Source organism: Acomys minous (assembly GCF_964271855.1).
Source record: "Acomys minous genome assembly, chromosome: 12".
Taxonomy (NCBI): domain Eukaryota; kingdom Metazoa; phylum Chordata; class Mammalia; order Rodentia; family Muridae; genus Acomys; species Acomys minous.
In genome coordinates this window covers 93,526,788-93,550,391 of record NC_140493.1, presented here as the reverse complement: position 1 = coordinate 93,550,391, position 23,604 = coordinate 93,526,788, and the positions used below count along the sequence as shown (strand labels likewise).

Here is a 23,604-nt window from a genome sequence, read left to right as displayed (position 1 = left end):
ACAGACTCTCATGTCATAGCCTTTTCCCATCCCTAGATTGGTAGATGAAGGATGAACAAGTAACTTCATTCTTTTTTTTTTTTTTTTTTTTTTTTTTTTTTTGGTTTTTTTAGAGACAGGGTTTCTCTGTGTAGCCTTGGCTGTCCTGGACTCACTTTGTAGACCAGGCTGGCCTCGAACTCACAGCGATCCGCCTGCCTCTGCCTCCCGAGTGCTGGGATTAAAGGCGTGCGCCACCACGCCCGGCCCTAACTTCATTCTTTTTAGCATGCGCAGGTACCTGCCCGGACAGGCCTAGGGTGGGGTCCGGAGGGGATCATCGCTTGGCCATTGGATCACTGGTCATGTAATTGCCTCATGACCTGGTGGCAAAAAGCCAGAAAGCTGGGTAGCTTCCATCCTGCCTCATGGCTTCCAGATCCTCACCACTCCTGCCCCACAAATCCTTGCGCGCGCCCCCTCCCCGTTTCCTACAGCATGGCAGATACAGACCCACAGTCCTTTTCCCCACTACTTTTATTGGCTGCTGTTAACTTTGGTGGTGGGAGTACACCTACACTCTCCCAGCTGGAAGCTGGCCTTCCGCAAGCATCTGGACTTGAGCTGGATTGCTTAGTGGTTGGCTCTTGCCTGGGGAGGGGCGCAGAAGACGAAGGTGGGGGTTGGCTACAGAAATGAGATTCCCACACAGCAAAGAGCTCCCACGTTTGCCTCTTCGGGATAACACAACCACCGCACTCTCCATGCCCACAAGCCTTCCACCCCCTCAGTGCTGGGGTGTTCTTTGCCGAGTTGACTTGGTCACAGAAGCATCAGATTCTGAGAGCCCCAAGTGCCATGGTGGGCCCTGGTGTTGGGGGAGGCATAGGACATCTGTTCTGAATTCACTGGAGGAGAAAAGAAAAATGCTAAAGAAATGTCCAAAGCGGACGAAGGCAGAGCTGCTCCCGGTCACCATTCCCTGGGCTCTCCCTCGGGCCCCGCCCTCACCATCCTGCCAACATCCCCGGCGAATGTCACCCCCTTGCTTGCCCGCTGCTCCTGGGAGCCGGTGCTGCTGCCACTCAGAGAATTCCTACGCATGATGCCTGGGAGCAGGATGGGGGGAGGGAGAGAGAGCGCTAAGTGAAGGAAGGGGCAGCAAGGAGGGAGGGGGGGGGTGCCAGCCCCCCAGAACCAAGGCTAGAGACCACCAGGGGCTGGAAGAAGACCGCGTCGTCAATAAGGAAGGAGTCTCAAGGGGAGAGATGAAAGCTGGGTGGCTGCCATCTCACCAGGGCCAGGGAGGTCAGAGCGCTGCAGGCTGTTACGGCGGGAGGTGGGGAAGCTGCCCTTGGAGAGGCGGCGCTGGCGGCAGGAGAGCATAGCGGCTGGGGCTACAATACCAGGTGGGGGCTGCTTCCCAAGCCGGCTGTACAAGTCCTCAATTTCCTTTTTCTGTAGGGTCTGTAGCGCCTCCACTTCCGACAAGTGCCTGAGGATGCACCCGAAGGGGGGGGGCAGGAAAAGGCTAGTCACACACTTTGCCCTGCCAGGTTCACACCCAGCTCTGCCGCCTTGCCCAGACTCACTTCTGCCGAAGGTTCTGCAGCTCAGCCCAGAACTCCTCATCCTCGCCACTGCTCTCCGACTCCTCGCTGCTCACACACAGGCTACTGTAGGAGTAGTTCATCCACACAGGGCTGGGATGGCTCAAGAGTGGGGAGCTGCCCCCAATTCGGGGTTCCTTCCCTTCAGCCCCTTCCTCTTCCATCGCCACCCCCAGGCCCTCGGCTGCACGGTCGCTCTCTGCCAGAGCCTCTCTGGTCGCACTGTCCTCTGTGTCTGAGCTCTCTGAGGTCAGTTGAGGGGTTAGAATCTTTAGGGAGCTAGAGAGAGTCGGGGATGCTGGTTCTAGGGATGGTTCTGCTGGCTCCTTGGATGAAGTCACTTGGAAACGCCCAACAAGCTGGGGCTTTCCCTCTGCAGGGAGATAAGGAGGGAAGTGAAGAGGGTTGAAGAAATCTAGCAGAATAGAAAGAAATGTGTTGGGTGGAACAGGCAGGGAAAGGTCGGGGATCAGAGGCCTCACCTTCAGAGATGGGTGCCAGTCTAGCCTCACCCAGTAATGGCTGAGCAGGATTTGGGGAAGCCTACAAAATGTGGTACCATGAGGAAGGGAAGGATCCAGAAGCTGCCCCCTTCTCCCCCCCCCCCCCACTTAGTCCACTTCATACCCTCCTTACCTCACTCTCTGTCTCAGCTGTTCGGGGTGAAAGGCTTTCCTGGCCACAAGAAGCAAGGGGAAGGGGCAGGCTAGGCGGAGGACCTGGAGGAGCTGGGGGAGACTGAGAAAGCAGCCCAGGGGAGGGGGACAGCAGAGACTGGGCCACAGTCATCACAGCCAGAGAGAAGGCACTAGCCAGAGATAGGAGAGGCGCTGCTGTGGTCGAGGGGAGAGGGGGAGGAGAGGGGCAGACAGGAAAAGCAGGGGGGCTAAGAGCGACTTTGGAACAACTAGGAGAGAGCGGCTGAGAAGAGCTGCTGGGGAGAGGAGAGGAAGGGAGTGGAGACTGAGACGTGCCGGAGGAGGACAGGAGCGGTAAGACGGGGCCGGGCGGACATGGGCTTGAGGAGGTCTGGGAGAATGGGCAGGGGTGGCACGAGGGTGACGTGATGGGAAAGGTGGGGCATGGGAAGACAGGAGGGGTCCCAGGGGAAAACAGGGCGCCTGGGGACAAGGGGGTTCCAGGAGAAGATGGAGAGGTGGAGAAGGCTGCCCAGCTCCTCGGTTCTGGGGAGATGCTTCTCTGGGGCTCTGCTGAAGAAGGAAGTTTAAGGTTCCAGAATCCTCAACCTTTACCTTCCACAAGGGCAACCCAGGGGTTGGGGTGAGCAGTGACAGAATGCAGAACCTACCATTGGATGGACCTGGGGGGGCAGGGAGGGCTGTGGGCTCTTCCTGAGGGAGAAAAGGGGCCTTCAGTCACAGTGGGAACTTGAAGAGTGGGATTTAGGGCAGGGATTGGGGTGGGTTGAGACAAGGTTTCTCTGTGTAACAGCCCTGGCTGTCCTGGACTCACTTTATAGACCAGGCTTGTCTCGAACTCACAGAGATCCGCCTGCCTCCGTCTCCCAAATGCTGGGATTAAAGGCGTGTGCCACCACATCTGGCTCAGAGTGGGATTCTTAAGCTACAACCCATGAGCCACCAGGAATCCAGACACAAGCTTCTGGGGATTCAAAAGTATGTATGTGCTGAAATATTTGGAGGTAAAGAGGCATGAGATCTGGCAATGTATTCTCAAGTGGTTCAAAAGAACATAACTTATAATACAGAGGAAAAACGGGAAAGCTAATTTGTGTGTGTGTGTGAGTGTGCGTGCGTGCGTGAGTGTGTGTGTGAGTGTGTGTGTGTAAACAACTGGCAAATCTGGGCAAAGGGCTCTGGGAATATGTTCTACAGTTCTTGCAACTTCTCTCTGCAAGCCTGCACTTATTTCAGAATAGTGAGTTTAAAGTATTCATTCACAGTTTCCTAGAACGAGCATATGTGGCTTTCATCATCCCTGCCAACAGAATTAAGAGCCAGTTTAAGGTCCTCAGGATGAAGAGAAGTTGGTGTAAGCAGGCCTCAGAGGGCAGAATCTGTTCCTGCTGGAGATGTCTGGAGGGCTGACCTGAGGGCTCAGCGCATCTTTAGCAGCCTCCTGAGGACCAGGCTCTCTCTTCAGCAGGGTTTCCACTCGCTGGATAATCTCTCGGATCCGGCTCAGGAATCCATCTCGCTCCGAGGGCAGTATGAACTCATTATACACCTGGCAGGGGTTGTGGGATGGAAGGAGGCTGTTATCTCACCATTGCTGCCCAGCTCCTCAGGTTTAAACCCAACCATTGATACCACTGCATCATTTGAGAAGTATGTGTTGTTACGTGCCAGGCACTTGTGGTTGAGATATGTAGTCCGGGAAGAAAGGAGCTAACAGTCTCAGGATGTGTGTGCTGACACCAACGCTGTCCTGTATCATCACATTTAACACCAACAAATGGCTATGGTCTACTGATATCCTCCCTTTGTAGTGAAGATAACTAATGCTCAGGTTAAGTGCAGCTGGCCCAGTGCTGGAGAGATGGCTCAGAGGTTAAGAGCACTGGCTGCTCTCCCAGAGGACCTGAGTTCAATTCCCAGCACCCACATGGCAGCTCACAGCTGTCTGTAATTCCATTTCCAGAAGACCTGACACCCTCACACAGACTGTACATGCAGACAGAATACCAATGCACACAAATAAAGGGGGGAAAAAAAGTTCTGTTGGCCCAAGCCACACTATTTGACCCCAGGTCTACTGAAAGCCAGAGTTTTTTCCCACAGCTGCGTGCTTTTGGACACAATTTCTCCACTAAGATAAAGATTATAAGGTACCCCACACCACATAGGATCCCATCCACACATGACAAGGTTAAGTAAAGCAAGGCAATCAATGGTAAATGTCACTTTCCACTCCACAAACATAGAGCCCCTGTGGTTTGGTGACAGGGTCTCACTACGCTGCCCAATGTGGCTTCATGTTTGTGGTGATTCTCCTACTGACCTTGAGGGCCGGGACTACAAGTATATGCCACTATGCCCCACTTCCAATGTGTTTGGAGGTCTTTCTTTTTTTTAAACCACAAGTTAGCCAGGCATGGTGTTGTCTGCCTATAATCCCAGCAGAGGCAGGAGGATCACTGTGAGTTGGAGGCCAGCATGGTCTACAAAGTGAGTTCCAGGCCAGCAAGAACTACACAATGAGACCCTGTCTCAAAAATCACCGAAAACCAACACCAACACCAACAGAAAACTCCACAACTTAAAGTGCTAATAATCTGCCATTGGGACAACAAAATGGGTAAAGCTTCTTGTTACCTCGCTTGACTGTATGAGCTCAGGGAGGGTGACCATATGGTGACAGGAGAAACATTACTCTCACTGGTTATCCTCTGACCTCCACACGCAAGCAAGTTAAGTGTAATAAAAATCTGTAATTGAGTCTACAAAGTGAGTCCAGGACAGCCAAGGGCTCTGTTACACAGAGAAACTCTGTCTCAAAAAAACCTCAAAAAACAAAAACAAAAAAAGGGGGAAAGCCTGTAATCAATCATCTCCCCCAAATGCTATTCCAATGAAGGCACAGGTCATAGAGCTCTGGGGAAGGAGAGCTTGGGATGGCGTCACACAGAGAATATTTCATGCTGGAGCTTACAAATGTGGAGTAAGAAAAGCTACCCCTCTGACACTGTCCAGCCACTTACATGTATCACTATATTAGATTGACTCTTTGAGAAACAAATAGTAACTAATGAACAGCTGAAGTTCACAGAAGAAGAAGGAGGAGGAGGAAGAGGAGGAGGAGGAAGGCACTCAGGTCCTTCCAGGAACTATTCAGAAACCTGCATGGTTTAATAAACACTCTGGGTAGCCAGGCAGTGGTGGCGCACACCTTTAATGCCAGCACTCTGGAGGCAGAGGCAGGCGGATCGTTGTGAATTCGAGGCCAGCCTGGTCTACAGAGTGAGTCCAGGACAGTCAAGGCTACATAGAGAAACCTTGTCTTAAAACAAACAAACAAACAAAAAAAAAAAACAAAGTGGAAGGTTCACTTGGCTTGGCAGAAGATGGCAAGCCTTGGGTGCCAGGTGACACATTTCTTTGTTCTGGAGACTAGTAAATGACATCGAGGAAGAGCTGCTCCTGGGAAGAGTCTCTAAAGCCTGGTGTATCTCCATCACCTCCAAGGCTGACACCTGACACCCTCATCTGTTGAAATGGCCTCCCACCAAGACTCCTAACAAATCCAGTGTGGTCCTCCTGCCTTCTACTTGTTTGGCTCCAACTTGAGTGACTTGTCTGTCTCCCGGCTTCCCATCGCAGAACAGGCCGATTTCCAGGGACACACTCGCAAAGCTCCGGACTCAAGCCTCCTAAACCCATGTCTCTCCAGCTCTGCCTGGCCGTTTCCTGTTGCCATGGAGGACCCTGACTCAGCTGTTGCTCTAGCTCATCGTGGCCCTTGAAAAGCCCCCACTGTCTGAGCGGGGCGTGGTGGCCCATGCCTTTAATCCCAGCACTCGGGAGGCAGAGGCAGGCGGGATCGCTGTGAGTTCGAGGCCAGCCTGGTCTACAAGGCCAAGTCTGTCTTGAAAAACCAAAAAAAGCAAAAACCAAAAAAACCCTGCTCTCATTTCCAGCTTCTCTCACTGAGTTCTCTCCTCTGTGTTCTCTGATATGGGCTGTCCTTGGTATCCCTTCCCCTAACTCCTTAGCATATCAACTCAGCAAATATTTATTGGGTATCCACTACCCACACTGTGTTACGTCAAGAGCTGACTGGATTACACAGCAAATTTCCTGAAACAACCCTTAGATTCACCCTTCCTTCTCCTTCCATATTCCATTTTCTCCCTTCATTCCCGCCTGGCTTCTTGTGTCCACCTCCCAATCAGATTCTTTCCTCCAGATATCCTCCCACACCCCATAGTAGAAAAGTCTTTTTCTTTTTCCTTTTTGGTTTTGGTTTTTCGAGACAGGGTTTCTCTGTGCAGCCTTGGCTGTCCTGGACTCGCTTTGTAGACCAGGCTGGCCCCGAACTCACAGTGATCCACCTGCCTCAGCCTCCCGAGTGCTGGATTTAAAGGCGTGCATCACCACCGCCCTGCAAAAGGTTTTCTTTTTTTTTTTTTAAGATGTATTTATTATATATACAATATTTTTGTCTGCATGTACTATACGCCTGCATATCAGAACAGGACACTAGATCTCACTATAGATGGCTGTGAGGCACCATGTGGTTGCTGGGAATTGAACTCAGGACCTTTGGAAGACCAGACAATGCTCTTAACCTCTGAGCCATATCTCCAGCCCATCAAAAGGTCTTCTTAAAACTCATTCTCAGGGGCTGGAGAGATGCCCTTTCTACCCTTCCCTGCCATTACTACACATCTTCTAGAACGTGCGCAAATCCCATTCCTTCCTGTGCTGCTCCAGGCCATCCTTTAGCCCAGTCACGCCATGACACCCCTAACAGGAACTATCTACCCAGTCCATGTTGATCCCAAAGTGCTCGACCTGAATGTATATACGGAAATCTCCACACAACGGCTGGGGCACTTTCAGGGTTGTTCTGCCAACCGGCATGTATAAACCCTTGCTGTGGGGGGTCAGGGTACAACATCAGCCCCGGTGGCTACCAGAAGGGAAGAGCTCCTATAGGAGGCAAACACTGTCCTTGCGGCTCTCTTTCTCTCCCTCCCTCCTCCTCCCTCCCCCCCCCCCCTCTCTCACCATGGCAGCCGCGATCTCTTCCGGGCTGTCCCCATCCAGATCAAATCGGAAGGTCACCATCTTGCTGTTGTGAGTCTGTAGCTGGCACTCCACGACTCTGTCATTCTCATCTGAGACCTTCAGAGTCAAAGTCAGCAGAAGGGAAGAAATGAAGGCCTTAGGCACGTGTCTCCAGCCTACTTACTACATAGTCAATGCACAGCGGACGCTGAGAACAGATTCTATTCCCAGAGTCTGGCATTGAAACTAGGCTAGATGCCTCATGGCATCATCACCAGTCACACACACAGCAATGCCACTTTTCTGCCCCTCCCCCGTCTCCCTGGCAGTTCCCTACTGTAGGTTATTCTCCAGCTCTGGGGGGCAGGGTCCCCCTTACACTAGTGACCCTCAGCCGGGATCGGGGTCTCCGTCGGAGATTCTTCACTGGACTTTTCCTCATCTGTCCCCTTTCTCCCATGTCACTGAGGCCTGAGGCCATATCTGAGGCATAGCTGGGCAGAGGAAGGAAAACAGAAGTGTTTCAGTAGACAATGGCAACCCAGAATTTTCTGTGTCTCAGCCAACTACTCCAACTTAAGCCAGAACATACCTTTCCCCAGGAGAAAAATCAGTGCCAGGGCCAGACCGTGGAATGGACAAGGCAAACCCCTGAAAGAGGATACAATTCACGAGATCAGGAGCTAATAACTGCTGAGGAAATGGGGTCAGAGATGTGGGGGAGAATTCTAGGGAAATAGAATTGGAGAAGGTAAGGACAAGAATAGTGTGTTTTGGGGACCCGGGGTCAGGTTAGGAGGTTGAGATTCAAGAGAAAGGGATAGGCTTTTTGAATGGCTGAAAGGCTCCCGAGTGACCCTCTCTCACCGAGGGCAAGCAGAGATGGGGCTCAGCGGGGCTGGATGGCACCCCCCCGGGGGGCTGAAGGGCAGGGTCTGAGGCATCCAAGAAGCCGGAGGAGCTGAGGGAGGAGCTGAGGTAGCCGTCAGTCTCGCAATCAGCTGGTGGGGGAGGAGGGAGTGGATCAAAAATAATAATAATAATAATAATAATAATAATAATAATAATAGTAATAAAGGAGTGTGGAGGTTAGAGGGGACCTGCCTAAGCAAAGAGGGACCTAGATCCAGGAGGGAATTGTGGGGGAGTTTGCTCCCAAAGGAAGGTTCATGGCTAGAGATGGAAGGCTGGATAAGTGACAGCACTTCTGGGCTGGACTTCTGGGACCTAGAACTCAATGTCAGGGTAACTTACAGGTGGTGGATGAGTAGCTGGCATGGCGGAAGAGGAAAGCCTGGTGTTGGTCAGCTTCTGGTTCCTCGGGCTCTGGGGGGAAGGCACTGGGAGGGCCAGGAGCCATGGACACAGTTGCCGGAGGGGGTCCTGACTCGGGTGAGAGAACCTCCAGTTCCCTAGCTTTTCGAAGCTTCTCCCGTTTCCGCTGAATGGCAGCGACCCTTTCTCGAACAGCACGGGCCACTGGCTGGTAGTCAGCTTCGCAGACTAAACCCAAAGCTACCTGGAGTCAGGATAGGAAGGAGACAGTTTGCGATCCCCCACAAAGACGCGCCAGGGACTGGGGAGCTACCTAAGCTCGTGAAATGCTCTCTGCATAAGTCTCATCCCCAGTGCTCTGGTACGCAAACATGTGATGCCAGTGCTGGGGAGGCAGAGGCAGGCAGAGCCCTGCAACTAGCTGGCCAGCCAGTCCAGGCTAATCCGTAAGCCCCAAGTCCCCTTAAGAGACCCTGTCTCAAAAACCAAGGCTCCTGAGGCATGACACTCAAAGTTAACTTCTGGCTTCCACACATATATACTTACACATTTGTCCATGCGGAGAGACAGAGACAGAGGGAAAAATAAAATAGAGACAAGAGGCACAGACAGACGATGGACCCATCGGGACAGCTTTCAATTGACTTCTGGCCTTCACACAAACGTACATACACATCTGTAAATTGAGGGTGGTGCCAAGGGTGTGTGTGTCTAACTGAGGCTTCTAGGAATAAGGAGGGAACTTTTGTTTTTTTAAAGGGGGAAACTTTTTATTGATTAACCACTGTGTGTGTTAACTGAAAACTCAGCATCCTTAAGCCTTCTCAATAACACTATGGAATAAATTTTGCTGTGTTGTCTTGGACACGACACTGCAATCAAGAAGACCTGAATTCCAACTTCCAGGACCCATGTAAAAGCATGTGCACAGGCAGACACGCACATACCCACACACAAAAAAGTATACACAGAGGGGCTGGAGAGATGGCTCAGAGGCTAACAGCACTGGCTGTTCTTTCCAAAGGTCCTGATTTCAATTCCCAGCAACCACATGGTGGCTCACAACCATCTATAATGAGATCTTGTGCCCTCTTCTGGCATGTAGGCATATATACAGGCAGAACACTATATACATAATAAATAAATAATTTTTTAAAAAGTATACACAGAGACAGAGACAGAGAGACAGAGAGAGAGAGAGGAATCCCTTGCTCCCTTGCAGGTAATAGATCAAGGGCAGGCAAGATGGCTCTGTGTATAAAGGTAATTACTGCCAAGCCTGACAGCCTGAGTGAGTTTGATCTCCAGGCCCCACATGATGGAAAGAGAGATCTGACTTCCACAGGGTGTCTGACCTCTACGTGCATGCTGTGGCACATGGGCACCCACAAATATGCACAGTCACAAACAAAATAAACAAAAGATTTAATTTTGAGTCAAGCCAGGCAGTGCTTTTGGGATTGCTTTTGTGCCCCATTTCAAACAGTGTCAAGTTATTTTAAAAAAAGAAAAAAATAGGGTCTCACTTGTATATCAATGGCTGGCTTAGAGCTCATTAGCTAGATTTATAGAAACCCACCTACCTCTGCCTTCTAGGTGCCGGGATTAAAATAATGTGTCCCACAGCTGGGCGGAGTGGCACATGCCTTTAATCCCATCACTTGGAAGGCAGAAGCAAGCTGGATCAATGTGATTTTGAGGCCAACCTGGTCTACAAAGTGAGTCCCGGACAGTCAAGGCTACACAGAGAGACCCTGTCTCAAAAAAACCAAAGCACCAAACAAAACAAATAAACAAAGTGTCCCATTAAGGCAGCAGAGTCTCGGGCTCTTGACCCATCACAGATGACCTGGAAGCTGCCATTTCTCTATTGAGAATCCACATTCTTACCCCTCCCTCCGTTCTGGTTTTCCTCAACAAGTTCTCAAGGTTCTACCCTGGCATCTTCTAGCTACACTGCCTTCTCTCCTCCTCTCTCCTTTCTTTCTTTTTTAGTTTTTCGAGACAGGGTTTCTCTGTGTAGCCTTGGCTGTCCTGGACTCACTTTGTAGACCAGGCTGGTCTTGAACTCACAGCGATCTGCCTGCTTCTGCCTCCCGAGTGCTGGGATTAAAGGCGTGCGCCACCACCGCCCAGTATCTTCTCTCCTTTTCAATCAATTTACCTGTGATCTTTGTCAGGTGAGTAAAAGAAGTGTGGCAGGGTCACCTGACTTCAAATCTGAATGGTTTGAGATTAAATCACACTTTGTCATTTGTTTCCTTGGGGCTCTAGACAAGATAATCCATCTCTTTGAGCTTGCATTCCATTGCAAGCCAAACAGGGTCCTGTGAAAAGGCTTTCTTTTTCTTTTTCTTTTGTTTTCTTTTTTTTTTTTTCTTTTCTTTTTTTTTTTTTAAGGCATAGTCTCTCTGTGTAGCCTTGGCTGCCCTGGATTCACTTTGTAGACCAGGCTGGCCTCGAACTCACATCGATCCACCTGCCTCTGCCTCCCGAGTGCTGGGATTACAGGTGTGCACCACCACACCCGGTTTTGAAAAAGGCTTTCTTTAAGCCACATACGATGCTAAGAAGCACCTACTACCTGACATACAGTAAGGGATTGAGAAAAAAAATTAATAAAATATTGTTTGGTCAAGGACAGTTTCGAGTCTAGCAGAGGAGAGAGACAGAAAATGTATTCAGGTACAAAAATAAAGCTGATGGTTTGAGGTTGTATAGAGAGCATCCCCCCTCTCCCGCCACTGATTTTAAAAGAAGCATTCAACTTTTAACTGCAGAGGAGTGACTGTCCTGGAATTGATGACACTAAGCATAGAGGGGGACAAAGAGACAAAGCTGGCAGAGAGGGAAAAATAAATTGCCAAGAAGGGCATTCTGTGATAAATGAGTCTGCAAGGCAAAGAAGCGAGGTTAGGGGATCCAGGGTTTGTTCTGAAAAAAGAACCAGCCGGGCGTGGTGGCGCACACCTTTAATCCCAGCACTTGGGAGGCAGAGGCAGGCGGATCGCTGTGAGTTCGAGGCCAGCCTGGTCTACAAAGTGACTCCAGGACAGCCAAGGCTAACACAGAGAGACCTTATCTCAAAAAAAAAAAAAAAAGAAAGAAAAAAGAAACTTGGTATGCGTATGTGGGGAGACAGACCCTGTAGGAGAAGTGTCTCTAGGTGGGGGTCTCCTCTTGCTACTCTGGTGCCTCACCCCACCCTCGCCCCTCCAGTTGGCTGATGCCAGGTTGGCTAAGCCCTTCACAAGTCCAACCAAAGCAGGATCTCTCCTCTCCTCACCATCTCCTGAGCCACCTCCTCAGCAGCGTCCCGGCCGAGCTGGAACAGGAACTCAATGGCCTGGTTGTCCCGTGGGCGTCCCCCACGCCGTGCGTCCTCCATGCGCAGCCAGAGCTTGAGGCCTGGCTTCTCTCCGTCATCCTCCTCTGCCAGCTCCACGTGGACCCCTCGTTCCTCTCGGAAGAACGCGTGGGCCAGGAGATCCTGGATGGTGAACCTGGTGACCGTGGGGACAATGAGCGGACCCCCCCCCCCAGGAGCCCATTGCCTACCCGAGCTTGCGCCCATCTTTGACCCGGGACCCCCACCTCTCGTTCTTATCCGTGCGGATGCAACCCTCAATGATCTCCTTCACTTCCGGCATCTTCACCTTGTAGAAGCTGTTGGGTTTTGTGCCCTGCGGGAAGGGGTTGCATGCGTGAGGCCTTCGGGTTGCCTGCAAGGAAGTCTGCAGGGCAGGCAGTGGCCAAGGCTCGGGCTGCTTGCGGGAGGGCGCTGGTACCGAAAAGACTTCACTTCAAATCCCATTCCCTCCGCATACTGCTGGGGTGACCTTGCCCAAGACTTGCAGCTGTTTGTCCTTTCACTTGTAAATCGAGAGGCAGAACTTTTGCCTGGCTCACCTGGTAAAGGCACCTAGAAAGCTCTACTGAGACTGGGCGTGAAGTTTGTCTATGGACTCCCAGGATAATCACATATTCTTACCAGTTGTGTGTAAGCTTATGTACATACAATATATTTCCGTTTTGCCAGGGCATTTTTCTGTCTGGCCTGTTTTTATTAAGGAGATATATATTATATTGTATTATATTATATTATATACATATATGATATATATATAGTTGGCTAGAATGGTAGGGCCTCTGGGAATCCCTTCTTCCCCGAGCCCCACCCTTCTCACCGACGTGACTTTTCGGTAGATCTGTGCTGCGTTCTGACACTCAGAGTACGGATACTCGGACGTAGCCATCTCCAGCATGCACATGCCAAAGGCGTACACATCCACAGCCTCGTCGTACTTCTCCTCATACATCTCGGGGGCCATGAATTCCGGGGTCCCTATTGGACCCACAGAAAGGGTCAGGCTTCTTTCTTCTGGACTCCTCCCTCCACTTGGGTGTAGCACGGGCTGAGTAAGTAGCCTAAGGGCAACCCCGGAAAATTCTGGAGTGTTGGTGACCAACTCTTGCCCAAAGTGTGTTGAGGGAAGAATGAATGCGTTGCCCTAGTTCCGATAGGTCTCCAAAGCCCTGTTGGGGCGGGTGGGGAGTCGGGGCGAGGGGCTGGGGGCTTAAGGGTGCCCCGCCGTCTTTTCTGATGCAAGGAAGCTAGCAATGGTAAGGGCCCAGCTGGTGAGACGCACCAATGACGCTCTTGGCAAAGGAGGCGCGCTTGAGCGTGGCTAGTCCGAGATCTCCGATTTTGACAGAGCCTGAAGGGCCAGTAATGAAGACGTTGTCACACTTGAGATCTCGGTGCAGGATAGGGGGCACTCGGGAGTGTAGAAAATGAAGTCCCCGCAGGATTTGTCGACTCCAGCGCTGAAGGACTCGGGGCTTCATTTCGCGGAAGCGCCTCAGGTACCTGGGAGAGGGCGCATGCAGCGGACTGGCAAATCCCTTCTTAACCCACCCTTGGCACCACCTCTACGTCCCTTGCCAACATCCTTTTAACTTAGGTCCACCTGGGCCGGAAAGAAACTGAGTCAGTGAGTGAGGTAACTAGGTTACAAAATGATTTTGGGGGGTAAATTCGTAGATAGGGCGGCAGCCAAGGAAGGTACTGTGGGAGCGCAGGAAGGAATGACTAACTGTCCTAAGCGTGGGGGAGGGCTAACTTTTGTCTTGAAGAAGGAGTATAAAATTCAAGGGTGAAAACGGGAAGGGATGGAGATTTTCCAGGCTGAAGGGCTACAGGAGTGACAGGGCAGAGTGAGAGGGGGTCGCTGAGAATTGGTTTTGTCTTTAACTTAGGCTCAAGAAGAGAGCGGACTTTACCCCCGACGCCGGTGAGAAATCGTGGAGAGTGTCAAAGGGTCAGATTTCCTCTAGATTGCAGGAAGATAATTTGTGAGCAAATTGGGAAAGGCCCTTTAGAAGGGCTGCTGGGGGGTGTTGGGGGGAGCAAGGCAGGAGCAAAGATGAGCAGTGGAGAGTGTTAAGCAAGGATTTAAGAGACCCCGCTGTCAAGAGTGTGGGCACAGCAAAGATACCTAAGTTTTTGACTGGGGTGCTGGGTGGATACTGTCATTCACACAGTCCAGTAGATGGGAGATACTCTGGTTGTAGGTGTGGAAGTTTGAAGTGATTGGGAGAAGTTCCCAGATCCTCATCCTCATCCTCCCCCTCCCCCACCCCCACCCCCAGGCCAGAGCTCACGTCTTGAGCGTGCCGGAGGTCATGAGTTCCGTGACCAGCACGATGCACACCTGGCCCCTCAGCACAGACTTCCAGGAGTCATAGAAGCGGACGATGTTGGGGTGCTGCAGCCCCTTGAGCATCTCGACCTCCTCAGAGAAGCGCTGCCGTTCAGCCCGAGAGAGTTTCCGAGTCTGTGGGAGGGGGTGATGGGGGGGGGGTGTCACATCAGACCCAGATTCCCAGAAGAAAAGCAGAGGACATCTGGGGTAGTGCTGGACAGTGAAATGAGGGCGGGAGCATTCTGCTGAGGTATGGTTAGCGAGATCGCTAGCCAGAAGGGCTGCAGACCCCCAACTTTTGCTTGTTCCCTTTTTATTGCTCCAAGAACACACCCATCCTGGGCCTGGGGCAGCACTCCGGACCCCCCCGCAGGACACAAGCGCCTTTATGCCGCCAGGTCTGGGAGCCGGGCGCTCAATAGCGCCTTTGTGGTCGCCAGAGCCGACCGTGGTGTGTGTGTGTGGGGGGGGGTACTGGGGGCTGGCAGCCGGCAGGCAGCAAGCAGACCACGGGCAGGGAATAGGGGCCGACAAGAGGTTTGTTCCTAAAACTAGGAGCTGCAGGATCTAGGCAGAGGCAGAGGAAGATACCAAGAAAAGACCCAGGACTAGGGCCAGGAGACGGCCCCCCATGGCTAAGGCCACCCCTTCTTTCTCCCTCCCCCTCCCTCTCCTCCTTGTCTGGCTGATTCTCCGGGCCTGGCTTAGAGCCTGGGGCGGGGCACTAGCAGGCACTAGGGGGAGAGCCCTGAGCCAGGGCCAAAGTGGAAAGACCCTTCCTCCTGGTCTTGTGCCCTAAAAGTTTCCGGTACTACTCACACTTAAAGTGAGAGCGACGGAAGGAAGAAACTGCCAATACACATCCTCCTGAAGTCCAAAAGTTGCACGAGCTCAGCTCTTTGCCGATGGCACAACTACCCTAAATCTTTCTGGACGTGGAGACAGGGCCTTGGTTTCCCACATACCCATCTCTAAGTTTGTAAAGAGGGAGGAGGAGGGGGAAAGAGGAGCGGCATCACAGCAGAAAGTCTCAGGACTTAAGAGGAAATAGAGAGAAAGGGACCAGGCAGGAGACTGCAAGGGTTGATCTCCTGCCCACCCCGTTTTCCAACCCTCTGATTTTTTTTTTTAAACCCCAGCCGCCAACCCTCAGATTTTTATGGAGGCTTGAAAGTGAAGCTGTCTGTGCTCATTGGCTTATTAGAAGCCACCTTATACCACCTGCCTCAGTTTCTACACTTCTGAAGCCACCCAGAGTCAGTGAAATCACGCCGGCAAGGTAAGTAAGGGTGTCTGGCTATCTGACATACATACATACATACATACATACATACATACATACATACATACATACATAAAACCATTCCCTTTATGTTGTCCTCCGGTTTTCCCAACCTAAGACCTTCAAAGGTCCCCATCCCGAGATACCACCGAGGGGGTGCCCAGCCACACCTGCAGCTCACACCAGGCCACCTCTACCGTGGTGTCAGTGTCAAGCCCTCGATACACCGTCTTGAAGGAGCCTCTTCCAATCTCAATGTCAAACTTGAGGTATCGGCCGTCTGGAGACGTTGCCACAGCCTGGGTCTCTGTGTCCTCTTTTTCTTCCTGCTCCCGCCGCCTCTCCCGGGCTGCTGCATCAGGAAGCCTCGGTGGATCCCGGGACGCCGGACCTCCTGAAGATCCCGCAGCCTCGGGACATGCGGAGTCTGCAGTCTTCACCGGGATTGCCCCGGTCCATGTGCCCTCGGGGGGTTCTTTGGAGCTAGAAGGTGGGCTCCCCGTCGGGCCAGAGGAGTCCGGAGGATCGGGGGGTTCCGGAACGAGTGAGGCTGGTTGAGCCCAGGAGCTCAGCAGTCCCAAGTCGACGGAGCTGCGGCGGTTCGGTCGGGAAGAACGCAGCCGGGGCTCAGCCTTCCCTGAGAAGCGTCGCACTCTGCGAGGAGGTGGCCCCAGGCGGGTCGGCCCCGAGGAGGTGAGAGACGGAGGTGGCCGCAGAGCCAAGTCAGCTTCAGTTTGGGACATGGGGACCCCGGTCTCCGTAGTCCGAGGTGCAAGCATGAGGTGCAAGCCAGGCGGCTGGAGGTGGCGGCCTGACAGGCGGACCGGCTGGGTGCGCAGCGCTCTGCTTGAGCTGCTGGGGCCCCAACCTCCGGCTGGCCAGCCCGGCGACCCCGCCCCCGGCTCCGCCCCACTACCCGCCCCCTGGCCCAGACCGGTCCTCACCCCCTAGGGCTGCCCCCTTGTGAGCCTGGTGCGTTGCACCATGTGGAGCTAGGGTACTGGCCCTCACCTCTGCCGCTGCTTAGCCCCAGGCTGCTTGCCCTGCTCTTCTGAGTCCCCGCCTTCAAACCTTCTTCCCGGCAAGAGCTGAGTGAGTGGGAGGCGGCAGGGGGTTGTGCTCCCGCACAAGGAGAGCGAAAACATGTTTGGGGTGGGGGAGTTGGAGGACACTGGGACAGAAGCCTCAGTGGGGAGGGTGGCTGAGGAGGGGCACCACCGGCCTGCACACTCCTGATAAGGCAGTACAACCGGGTCTTAATCAGAGGGAGTAGCCCTAGGCCTAACATCGGTGTTGCAAAGGTAAGGTTTTCCTGACTCAGCTAGCCCCCTGGGCTGCGCCAGAATGGGTGTGTGCACTCCAGGACAAGCCCCCCCCACCCCCAAGAGCTGGTCACCCATCAGCTCCGCCCCACCTTGGCCTGAGCCTGGCCCTGGCCAGAAGGGCTGTTTTTGCTGTAGGCTCTTTCCTCCCCTTGTGTTTGCCAAAGTCTTCAATAAACCAAAGTCCACATCCGGTTTATCCCCCCCCCAACTCCCCTTGGCCATAGCCACCCCACCCAGACCAGATGGGTGGAGGGAGGGGCTTCAGAATAGTTCAGGACTTCCATGGGGGAGCAATTAAGTGACTCCAATTTAGAGAGCAAGCAGCCTGTCCCCAAGCTGTGTTCCATCAGCACTCCCCCACACAACCCACCCAGCACATGGAAAACCACAGGCTCACTGGAGCCCCCAGGCCCAGAGGCCCTTCTCTTGTACAAAGGCCAAAGGATTCTTCTCTTTCCTTGACTGGGACTCAATCAGGTGGAACTAGGCTCCGCCTTCTCCGCTTCCCGAGTCCCATTCCAGCAGTAGCAACAGGCAGACAGTGGGAGTAGAGACTTTAATATCATAAATCAGAGTGGGCCTGCCTCTCACTGCCAGGCCCCTTCTGGGGCTCCCTATCTCCGGATAGCCTGGAAGGCTGCCTGCAGCCGGGGCTTCCCCCATCCCCTAGGAAGGATCCAGCACCAGCCTGAGACGGGAGGCAACAGCAGCTAAAGGAGTGGGAGGAAGGAGAAAGAAGCTTGTGCAGGCGCATGTGGGTGTGTACTTATGTGTGAGAACACATGTAAAGTGTCAGGTTTACGGACCCTGGCTCAGGGACAGTCTAAGATGGGCAAGGAGGTAGGGCAAGAAACATATCCTTTCTCCCTGGCACCATGAGCCCACCCTAACCCAGGACAGACATAATGGGTTTAAGCAGGAAATAACCCTAAGTCCGAGCTTTCAGGACTTGAGCCCTTTGAGTCTGGTTGAGTGACAGATCCAGTCTGTGGGGACACTAGGTCTGTCTCATTTTGAAAGCCCTGGAAAGGTGGGAGGTAAGAGGTAAAGGAGACAGGTCTCTGCTAGAAGAACTTGACTCCTCGGCCGTCGCTGACAGTGATAATCTCGGCCTTGCGCTCCTGCTGGAGGGCCTGTAGAGCCCGCAGTAGGGTCGCCTCATCCAGCCCATGGAACTCTAGGTCAGAAGAGACGGACAGTCAGGGATACTCAGTTCTTCCGGTGGTTGAGCTAAAAGCTGAGACCTTCCAAAGCCAGACTAGTCTATTTGGATGCTATCTGTAGCACTGCAGCTCTCACACTTCCTGGGCGGGCCTTGGGAGTGAGAGTGGAAGGCAGCCTGGGTCAGGATGAAATGAATCAGGCTTATTTCACCCTTCTCAGTTCTGCAGGATCCACCCCCTAGAGCCCTCTTTCCCTTTGCTCCCATCAAATATCCAATGTACCAGGGACAGCTTTTGCCTTTAGGACCACAAAGTAACCCTGATAATCAGACCTTAGCTGGGCCCCAACATTGGACAGGAACCTTATCCAGACATTTGTACAAAACAAGAGGATCTGCTTTGATTCATATGTAAGTGTAACTGCAGTTGGCACCCCCTAGCCAGGAAGTCCATAGCCAACACTGGCCCTTTCCTAGGTGTGAGGGCGCCAAGGGCCGGCAGAATATCCAGATAAGGGATGGTACTCTAGGGAGATGTGAGAGGCAGCAGACAAGCTCTGACAGGCTTGCTCACCTCACCCCTGAGGGAGCCCAGCTCAAGTCAGGGAGTGAGCATTCTGGGGAAGCCTCCAGCTTTGCACAGGCTGAGTGGTGGGCTGGGCCAGGCTGCAGTGCTGAACTCATGGGGTGATGGTGGGAACAGCAAGCAGAGGCCTGCAGAGAAGGGGGAGACAGCCAAGAGGTGTCGGGTCTGCTGGAGCAGTCACAGCCCGGCACAACCCCGCCCCCCCTTACCCTGGCAAACACTGAAACTTTTGGTGATCCTGGGGATCAGAACAAAGAGTCACAGGAAAAAAAGAGCTAAGAAGACCTTTACCCTATGTAAAAATCAAAGACCACACAAAGCCTTGCCTGGCACAAACCCAAAGGTTTTAAATGGGTTGGGGGTGGGGCTGGGGGTGTTGGCCCAGTCCCTTCAGCTGACACCCACAAATCTTGAGCTCTCTATAAGAAGGAAGGGTGAAAGAGAGCTTGAGTCAGCAAGGAATGAGATTCCAAGCTTAATTCCCCACACTGGTTCCCCAGCTGGCTTCTACAGCAACAATTCTGAACATACTCCTGAAAAATCTTATAAAAACATCCATCCACACCAATAAAAAGAGTTGTTGTGCTTGTGAATTCAAGTGGTTTAGATGAGAGTTTAGAAGTTTTACACTGATGCTGGGCATGGTGGCCTATACCTTTAATCCCAGCAGAGGCAGGTGGATTTCTGTGAGTTCGAGGCTAGCCCGGTCTACAAAGTGAGTCCAGGACAGCCAGGGCTACAAGAAAAACCCTGTCTTGAAAAACAAACAAACAAACAAACAAGTTTTACACTGGGCTGGAAAAATGGCTCAGTGGTTAGGAATGCTTGCTACTCTTGAGGAGGTAATGGGTTCAGTTCCCAGCACCGACATGACAGCTCACAACAGTTCCAAGGGATCGATCCAATGACCTCTTCTGGCCCCTGTGGGCACCAGGCTTGTACATGGTGCACATACAAACATTCAGGTGAACACTCACATGTATAACATAAAAATAAATTAAAAAAAAAAAAACAGACAAAAAACCCAAAACCCACCAGGCATGGTGTCGCATGCCTTTAATCCCAGCACTCGGGAGGCAGAGGCAAGTGGATCGCTGGGAGTTCGAGGCCAGCCTGGTCTACAAAGTAGGTCCAGGACAGCCAGGGTTACATAGAGAAACCCTGTCTTCAAACAAACAAACAAACAAAACCATAACCCCTCAGAACATTTGTTTACATTATGGAATTCAGAGACAGAGCAAGGGTTAGTGTAAAGATGCACCAAACCAATACTGGTTAGGAGGTGGTAGCTCACGCCTTTCATCCCGGCACTCAGGAGGCAGTACAGGCAGATCGTTGTAAGTTTGAGGCCAGCCTGGTCCACACATTAAGTTCCATACAGCCAGGGCTATACAGAGAAACACTATCTTGAAAAACAAAAAACTAAAACTAAAAAAACTAAAAAAATACAACACACACACATACAACTAAAACCAACCAACCAAAGCAAACAAACAAACAAAAAACAAAAACCAGTCAGGCATGGTAGCGCATGCCTTTAATCCCAGCACCCAGGAGGCAGAGACAGGTGGATTGCTGTGAGTTTCAGGACAGCCTGGTCTAAAAAGCAAGTCTAGGACAGCCAAGGCTATACAGAGAAACCCTGTCTCAGAAAACAAAAACAAAAAACAAAACCTCACCAATACTGAGAAGAGGATTCTAATGAGAGAACTGGAAGAAAAAGGCATTACCTTCGTCCTCTGTGTCCTCCCCACTGGTCAGCTCATACAGGGTAAACACCGAGTTGTTCTGGCCACTCTTGGAAACCTGAGGGCACAAAAATGAGGGCTAAGGACCAAGAATCTCCTGGGAGAAGGTAAGAAGGTAAACTTCATCTTTTTTTTTCCCTCCAGGAATGGCACCTATACCCAAATCAGGACTGTCACCTCTGCAGTGTCCTAAACCCATAAGCCCTACAGGTGCTATATTTGTATGTGTGTACACAGATTTGGAACCACTAAACCACAGCTGTTCACGTGTCTCAAAAAGTGACCCCTCATTCTGGTTGTTTTCTGTTCAGGAATGGGTGGTGTGTGTTTGTTATATTTAGGCTGTTGGTCCTTCCTCCCCTCCTTCTCTCTTGGGAATGTTTGGGGCTGGTGGTGACTAGGAATTTGAGGGACAGAGTATTCTGTCATCACACCCACACTGGTTCAGAAGGTCTCATTCATGTGGACAACGCCATGAAGGCACAGCGGGAGAGGGAACCCAGGTTTTTTTTTTTCTCCCTTCCTTTCCCCATTTATCTCCTGTGGCCAGAGGCTCCAGCCAACAATAGCACACAGGGTTCCCAGTACTGCAGTCTCCAAACATGGCCTCACGTAGCCTCTGGCCTCCTAGAGTCAAAGAAAGGGAGATTCTGTGCAGGAGAGACACTGAGTCACTGAAGGATGGTTGCCGGGAAGGGCCGTGCTTCCTCTCGCCCACTCCCCACTTTGCCAGGTTTGGTTCGGAGAATATGCCAGCTATCTGCTGGGCACGGGCAACAATTCTTCTTTGCCATGGGTCACTGCTTGGTGCTTAGCAGGGCGGCCTCACCCATTGATAAATGAGTTTCCCCCATTCTTCTGGCCTCCGCCACATGATCAGGAAGCTAGATTTATTCTTATCCAGCCACTCAAGGTTCCCTGTAAAACAGACACTTATGAAAGACAGCATCATGCTCTAAGAGGGGGGACAGAGAGGCAAAACCCGAAATGGGACAGAGTGGGGGAGACGCTGCTTCAGAACAAGAGACTAATATTTAGTTTACGATTCTTACTTGTAAGGCACCCTATTCTCCTTCGTCCTTCTCTCTTAGGCCACAGAAGGATTCTACTTTTTTATTCTAGTGGGGGGGTGGGGCGGGGGGAAATACTTGCAGCTTTAAGCTGAGGGAGACAAAAAAGTCACTAAGAGGGAAACAGCTGTCCTGCTCTGCCCTCAGGAAAACCCAAGTAAGAAAGGAGGTATCTGAGGAACTGAACCCACCTTTCTTCCTCAATTCTTCTAATACGATCTGAATTGACTCCACAGGAAGCTTGCCTGGTTAAAGGTTAAGGGGAGGGACTACGTGTGAACTAGGGTTAAATGAAAAATTTCAGAGCTGGGCCCATGATGAAAAGTCACTTAGCCCCTTCCTTTCCCTGATAACATACATGCAATTTTGTTTGTTTGTTTTTCTTTCTTTCTTTTTTGTTTTGTTTTGTTTTTCCAGACAGGGGTTCTCTGTGTAGCCTTGGCTGTCCTGGTTTTGTTTTGTTTTGTTTTTCCAGACAGGGGTTCTCTGTGTAGCCTTGGCTGTCCTGGCTTTGCAGACCAGGCTGGCCTTGAACTCACAGTGATCCGCCTGTCTCTGCCTACCGAGTGCTGGGATTAAAGGCTTGCGCCACCATGCCCAGCTCATACATGCAATTTTTGAATACTTAAGTTTTAATTTCCTTAATATTCTGGAAAGGAATGTAAAAAGAAACTTCCATTTAGCAGAGTGTGCTGGTACAGTCCTGAAATATCAGTTCTTATGAGATAGCCACAGGAGAGTCTCCAGTAACAACAACAGGCTGAGCTATAGAGATGGGGTCTCAAAACAAACAAACAAACAAACAAAAGGGAAGAGTTCGCCTTTAATCCAAGCACTTGGGAGGCAGAGGCAGGGGGATCGCTGTGAGTTCGAGGCCAGCCTGAACTACAGAGCAAGTTCCAGGGCAGCCAGAGCTGTTACTCAGAGAAACCCTGTCTCGAAAAAAAAAACAAAAAAACAACCAACCAAACAAAAAAAGGCAAGAGCTTTAGAAACTAAAGGGTGTCACCGTTCCCATCATTTTCTGTTCTTTTCTCCACATATTTTACCTATGAATCAGACAGCAAGAATAAGTGACCCCCACTTCCTGTGACAGGTGGGGTAAGTACAGAAAACCATTAAAGGTGGTTTGGGAGTTTGAGCTTCACGGAGAGGAGATTCAAATAGTTTAAAAGGGGCCAGGCTGAAAAGCTTAGGATTTGACTTAAAGGTCCAGATTCTGAGACCCCCAGCACTCATTAACTAGAGCCTGGCACTGCCTGGGAGAGCACATGTAAATGATTGTCTACCATATGTCTCAGCTGTTTCCCAAGTCCAGTTTGAGTAGAAACCTGCCCACTGTGGGTAAAGGGGGGTCGGGTGGGGAGATGCAGTCTGGGCATGTAGAGACGTGGGGGGGGGGGGAAGCCTGGGGCAGGATACGCTGTAGCTTGACGTTGTTGAAGAGCGGACTCTCCTGGGCTTCCATCACCGTCATGCTGGGCTGTTTGTGCAGGCGACAGAAGGACAGAACCAGAGAGCACCAGGCGGCCAGCTGCTTCTGCCGAGTGTCCACGTTCGGCTGTAACCTGCCGGGTGAAGGGAGTGGGACGTAGAATTAGCGTGAGAGGGCGAAAGCAGCCCCAGCCCAGCAGCACACTAGGGGAGAAAGTGAGGGGGGCTGGCTGGACAGAAGGCGGCCGGCGGCTCCTTTCTTTCCCGGAACCCCAAGTGAATCATCAGGGCTGAGCCCTGGGCCCGGGGGAGGGGAGGGAGGTACACGGGGCTTCCCGGGGTCTAAGCCTCACGTAAAGAAGGGCGGGAAGCGGTATTGCCACGGCCACTCGAAACTCATCGCCATCGTAGTAGCCCAGAAAGCCCGGAACCGACAAAGGGTTTCCGGTCTCCGCCTCAGCATGTCCGGGCAGACGGTACAGCAGAAAGGTTCCGGACTCTTCTTGGGGGCGGGGAGAGGAGGTAGCGCTGCGGGCTGAGAGCGGTCCTTGTCACCAACCAATCTGCCACTGTCCTTAAAACAAACAAACAACAAGCGAAAGAAAAAACTTGACCATCCAAAAACAGAAAGGCCCTCTGAAAGTCTTTTGGTCCAAACCCAGAAATAAGTGACTTCTGCAAACTGCGCAGTTGGCAAAACTCAACTAGTGTCCACAT

At 51.9% G+C, this 23,604-nt stretch overlaps 2 protein-coding genes across 6 annotated transcripts; both read right to left on the bottom strand.

Moving 5' to 3' along the window:
• Nucleotides 1–498: 498 nt before the first annotated feature.
• On the bottom strand, nucleotides 499–17,068 carry WNK4 (WNK lysine deficient protein kinase 4). Of its 4 annotated transcripts, none has more exons than XM_084750214.1 (19): nucleotides 15,733–17,068; nucleotides 14,240–14,412; nucleotides 13,225–13,445; nucleotides 12,763–12,920; nucleotides 12,170–12,258; nucleotides 11,862–12,078; nucleotides 8,555–8,819; nucleotides 8,168–8,301; nucleotides 7,893–7,951; nucleotides 7,680–7,794; nucleotides 7,301–7,417; nucleotides 3,660–3,797; nucleotides 2,899–2,941; nucleotides 2,226–2,800; nucleotides 2,072–2,132; nucleotides 1,572–1,962; nucleotides 1,386–1,474; nucleotides 991–1,088; nucleotides 499–887 (listed from the first exon to the last, which is right to left on the bottom strand). In XM_084750214.1, exons 1-19 carry the CDS (start codon nucleotides 16,339–16,341, stop codon nucleotides 885–887), a joined length of 3,555 nt encoding a protein of 1,184 aa, XP_084606340.1. In that variant the 5' UTR covers nucleotides 16,342–17,068; the 3' UTR covers nucleotides 499–884. The 4 variants fall into 4 exon arrangements, with proteins under 4 accessions (XP_084606340.1, XP_084606339.1, XP_084606337.1 ...); XM_084750213.1 differs by having other exon boundaries at nucleotides 1,275–1,474; nucleotides 15,733–17,066; XM_084750211.1 differs by lacking the exon at nucleotides 499–887 and having other exon boundaries at nucleotides 937–1,088; nucleotides 1,275–1,474.
• A 356-nt stretch (nucleotides 17,069–17,424) lies between these two features.
• On the bottom strand, nucleotides 17,425–23,386 carry VPS25 (vacuolar protein sorting 25 homolog). 2 transcript variants are annotated; one of them, XM_084750216.1, is made up of 7 exons: nucleotides 23,241–23,386; nucleotides 22,876–23,021; nucleotides 21,645–21,698; nucleotides 21,213–21,301; nucleotides 20,366–20,441; nucleotides 18,624–18,763; nucleotides 17,425–18,064 (listed from the first exon to the last, which is right to left on the bottom strand). In XM_084750216.1, exons 1-6 carry the CDS (start codon nucleotides 23,348–23,350, stop codon nucleotides 18,651–18,653), a joined length of 588 nt encoding a protein of 195 aa, XP_084606342.1. In that variant the 5' UTR covers nucleotides 23,351–23,386; the 3' UTR covers nucleotides 17,425–18,064; nucleotides 18,624–18,650. The 2 variants fall into 2 exon arrangements, with proteins under 2 accessions (XP_084606342.1, XP_084606341.1); XM_084750215.1 differs by lacking the exon at nucleotides 18,624–18,763.
• Nucleotides 23,387–23,604: the final 218 nt, after the last annotated feature.